The sequence below is a fragment of the Antrostomus carolinensis genome, unplaced genomic scaffold (assembly GCF_000700745.2).
Source record: "Antrostomus carolinensis isolate BGI_N321 unplaced genomic scaffold, ASM70074v2 scaffold5768, whole genome shotgun sequence".
NCBI lineage: Eukaryota > Metazoa > Chordata > Aves > Caprimulgiformes > Caprimulgidae > Antrostomus > Antrostomus carolinensis.
The window spans coordinates 40086-44967 of record NW_010330775.1 but is presented as its reverse complement, the minus strand read 5'-3'; the positions used below and the strand labels follow the sequence as shown (position 1 = coordinate 44967).

At 35.8% G+C, this 4882-nt stretch overlaps 1 protein-coding gene across 1 annotated transcript; it reads right to left on the bottom strand.

The window, feature by feature from the left end:
- Window positions 1-490: 490 nt before the first annotated feature.
- LOC104518084 (syntaxin-binding protein 6) lies at window positions 491-3878 on the bottom strand (the record flags this gene model as incomplete). Its single annotated transcript, XM_010173002.2, has 3 exons — window positions 3799-3878; window positions 2432-2603; window positions 491-656 (listed from the first exon to the last, which is right to left on the bottom strand). Coding segments are annotated over exons 1-3 (418 nt in total), but the record flags the coding sequence as incomplete, so codon positions are not given.
- Window positions 3879-4882: the final 1004 nt, after the last annotated feature.

Here is a 4882-nt window from a genome sequence, read left to right as displayed (position 1 = left end):
ACAAAACTCTAAACTAACTTATTTCTATCAAGATCAAAGTAAATTTAAAAAAACAACCAACCAAACAAAAAAACTTGGGGAGTTTAGTAGTAACCACTTTTTCACAGACTTTAAGGAAATGGTAATGCAGAACAGGCTTTTAGTAGGAACTATTTTAGGCCACTCAGAAATGTTTCTGGATGAACAAAAGTAGAGAGAGAAATTGAAATCAAGATTGCTAAAAAAGAGAGAGGTGAATGACTTATCACAAGGTGGGTAGTGGATGTTGCTTCTAGAACTGAAGAGCAGGAAAACAAAGATAACAGGAATATGAAGTGGTGCTTGACGGAGAAATGCTGAAGCCTAGAAGTCTGGTACTGTGAAGTTAGCATATTCAAACCCATGATCTCAAGATGTAATTAGGCTGCAAACTTATTTGAACACAGAATAACTCATGTGCACATCATTTCATGTGCAGCTGCACAAAGTACTCCAGCTTCAATTCACTTACCTCCCATAATTTTAGATTGGCAGTTGATAAATTCTGGTTTCTTGTCTGTAAGGTAACGCTGACAAGTGTGATGTAGAACCTGAAAGAATGTGCATTTTTCTGAAGCTGTGCTTGCTACCCATTGGTCAAAAGCATTTTCAAATAGTAAATCAAATTCTGGAGAATCCTAGAAGAAAAAAACCAACACACTACTATTATTCCAGTTTTATAAATGATATAGTGCTATTATTTTTTAAAAGGTATTATGTTGGGAAAAACAGAAAGGTCATGCAACTCAAGAGCATTCTGGGATTATTTTTCCTTTGCATATTTTTGCATGCAAAAAAAACCTAAAAAACCCAACAAGCAGGAAGTTTTTTCTTGCAGGTATTTTTAGTGAGGATTATTCAGCTCTGACAATCGCCCCGCCCCCCCCGAAAACAAAAATACCTTAGATCAAAAACCTAGAAGTTGGAATCTCATAAGAAATCCTTGTTATCTACAGATACATAGTTACCTGTGTCTTCTATATAATGCAACGATTTGTTCCTGTCAGCACAAAATCTACTTTCACACTATATTATAGAAGATACAGTTCTGCTCTCAATGCTCAACTAAAGAAGGAAAACAAAGAGCAAGTCCTAGTTACTGAATTTATGTGTTATCCTGAAGTGTTGCATAGGTTTCAGGGTAACATAAGCAAAAGAGCACTTGCAGAACAAATCAAAGCCCAGCCCTATACCATGCATCAACTGCCAAAATAAATGGATTTTATGCAAGAAGTATTGCTATGTACTTAGCAATATTTGCTAAATATCGTTTTGTAATCTAATCTAGTAAGTGCTTTTTGGAATTGATGACACTAGGAATTCACAGGAAGACAAGTCTGAAAGGACATGTCTAAGCTGAAGAACTTGATAGGACTTTCAATCTGAGAGTATCCCAAGGCATCTGTCACTTACGCAGCTGCTGGGAAAACTCACGTCCCTTATCTATTTGTCATTGCTCTAATTTTCATTGTCTCCCCCCTCCCTGAGAAAATATAATTCCACCTCCTGCATTTCACAGGGCAGTGAACAAAGGGCTTAGTTTTTGTACAAAACACTGTTCTGGGTAGTAACAGAATTTGGTGCACCATCGTTAAGATGCTTAGGTGGGTGATCACAATACAGGTTTGAACAAATCAAGACAGTTAGTCATAAACATATTTTGCTGTACAATGAACACAGCAAGTCACTTTGTGATCACATAGTCACAGCCATATTCCTAACTTCTAATTCTGCTGTTTTACTACTGAAGATTTGTATTCATAAGCTTATTACATATTAGTATGACTTTGTCTTGAGACAGCTCAAGGCAGGCTGTATGTTCTACATCAAAGAATTTTTCCAGAACTGTTTAGTGGGGGTTTGTTTGTTTTATTTTATTTTGGGGCTTTTTTTGTTTTAAATCAGTGTTCATGTGTCATTGGCAACTAAACCATAGCACCAACCTTTGTAGAAAAAGATTAAAAATGCAGAAGGATCTGAGGAGAGGACTGTCCTAGGAAAAACACAAGGTTCACAGTATTTCACAGACTTGAACCTCAGTAACCTCTCCTGTCCTTGCTTCTACTTACTGTTCTATCTTACAACACAGCTGCATGCCAAAATGGACCTCAAGAGGCTTATAGCTGAAGACAAGGCAAACAAGGCTCTTATTTTTCTCTTTACAGAGAGAGTAAGAGGAAAAGTAAGGAAAGATAGGAAGAAAAAAAATCCATGTGACTAAGCTTTGGCCTCCTCCCATTTTTCCTATTAAAATCTACTTCAAATATTCCATTAAATTATTTCTTTTTTGAGAAGTTGCACTTAACCTGTATCTTATCTTTCCAGATGCCTTTTAAACAGTAAAAGAATGTCTGATTCACAAATCAGTTGCAAAAGAGCTCAATTATAATTTTCTAGAACTATTCAAACTCACCCGATTAGGGTCTATACCGTTGACCTGCCGAAGCTGCTCGAGCATCCACTGTGTTCTCCTGACAAAAGACGTAGAGCCTTCAAATTGCTTCACCTTCGTAATAGACGCTTGAGCTGGTTTCTTGTTTGTCACTGAACATACAGAAGAAAAAAAAACATCTAACTGAAAAGGGCTTAATGTTTCAGGAATATGCTGTTTAGTTCACTGTATCAGTAGCTGGTTTGCTGGTGTATTTTCTATAATGCCCCACAAAGTAAATACATGTCACAGATTCTGACAGTAGAACACATTCCCTTTCCTGGAAACCATACTGAAAAGTACATTCCTTATTGTTAGAAGGATGGTACAATGCCAAACAAGCATTATACTACTCAAAATCGGATATATTTTAGCCATCATCAGCTTAAGTTGCCAACACCCTGTGAAAAACAGAACTAAAACAAAGGTCTTTCCATCTGCATTGTTACAATCAACTTACTGTTGTTTTTTCCTCACACTAACTAGTTGAGGTTTCGGTTTCTCACACCCTCTTATTCATTTCTTTTCTCATTTTAGACAAGAGAACACAAACCCCAAAAAACCTCCATGTAAGTATAAGTCCATTTATATACCTTTTTTAAAAAAAAGAATAAATTGTTACTTTAGACTGACTTTCATGTTGGTGATTGATCAAAAAAACCCAAAAAAACCCCACAGGTTTCTCCAGTCTTTTCACAACATGTCACATGTAGGTCACGCTTGTATAACACCACCAACACCTATGACATTCAATTCCCGATATCCACTTTCCAGTCAACAGACATGCACTTACTGCACCGAGAAAGTAAACTAACCAAACAGTAGTCTGTGAAAAATCGTTATAAGAATTAAGGAACTAAAGATTGCTCGATCCCTCCAAAAATACTAGGTACCACAAAGACCATAAATAAGAACGATCTATCTGACTTGTTAGAAACAAAAAGTATGTTAAAAACCACAAAGTCAGTCATGCAAGACTGCTCTGACTTTGGAAAAAAAAAGAAAAGTCAATATAAACCACTCCAATTAGTGTATCCTTATCCTTAACTCAGCATCAGGTTTTCAAACACTAAAGCTAACTTTTCAACAGCAGCTAAATTGGCTTCCTGTACTTTACTTTTTCTCTAAACAAACAATTTTTCTTTTCATCAGTATAACTTTTAACCTCCATGGAAGTTTTACAAGCAGTTATAGGCACTTTCTATAGTCATATGCTGTATTTTATTTACATGTTATTTATCTGTTGCCGTACATTACATATTTCAAGGTGAAATTTATCAAATTTTACAGATACAATACTTAAACACTAAATGTCTAATCTCAACATCTCCATAAATTGTTTGACTGACTTGATGTATCCAAAATCTAATTCTCCAAATTTCTCTTTTAATAATAAATGAACAGCAGCTTTGTCTTCAGCCTGAGCCATCAGCGCCCTGTCCTTTGGCAAAAGACGGCCACATTAAGTGCCTAAACTGCAGCAACTCTTAAAAATGCCCATTAGTGATTAACTACAAAACCATCTTGATTAGATGACCATTTCTATATCATCCACCACACGGTAACTCTAGGATAGGCTGGGAGGGCTCTCGTAACTATCGTGCACAGTCAAACATATCTAGTTGCATGCCACCTTTTGTGACTTGGTAAAAGGAAAAAAATAGCATTTCTAGAATACTAAAAAAAACCCAAAACCAAAAAACGAAAGACTACCCACAAACCCACCAAACATGCTTTAAAACCTTCATTTAGACTGTGACAGCTTCACAGTAGCATAGCAGTCATTACAAGCCTGCAAAACAATGGTAGCTGGGAAAACCATCCTCACTAGCTGCTCATTATGTTGCTTTGCAAACCTAGAGCACTTCCACACAAGTCACTGAGTTGCTGTTACCTTGTAAACATTTAAAAAGTCTTTTCTTAAATCTGAAAAAAAATTGGAAGCAATTGCACTCTCTCAGTCATATTCCCTCTGTCAACTCATTCAGATGTGTTCACTAAATCTTCCACAATTATTACCTGCCTTAATAAAATAAAAGACAATATTTAAGGTATGCTTCAACTTTAGGTGGGTTTTTTTGTTTGCTTTGCTTTTCTTGTTTTTGTAACAGAACTTAACGTTATGCCTTCAAAATATGAAGCTGCAGTAGTAAGGACAAAGCATAGTTATTTGAAACCCAACAATAGATGGTAGGTCCCTCTGGTATTTCTGTGTGTCATCAGAGGGAAATTAATAAGCTTTTTTTACTTTTTTAAATTTATTTTTTAAAGGTATATATAGTTACTGGTAAAGTAAGTAAGAATGTGTGAGAAGTCAGCTACAGCAATACATTAAGGAAGAAACTGAGGTATGTTTTGGGTTTTTTTTTAACAGTAGATTAACATACAACCAAAAGTTGCTGAGTCAGAAACAGAACTACTTCTTCTGGGATT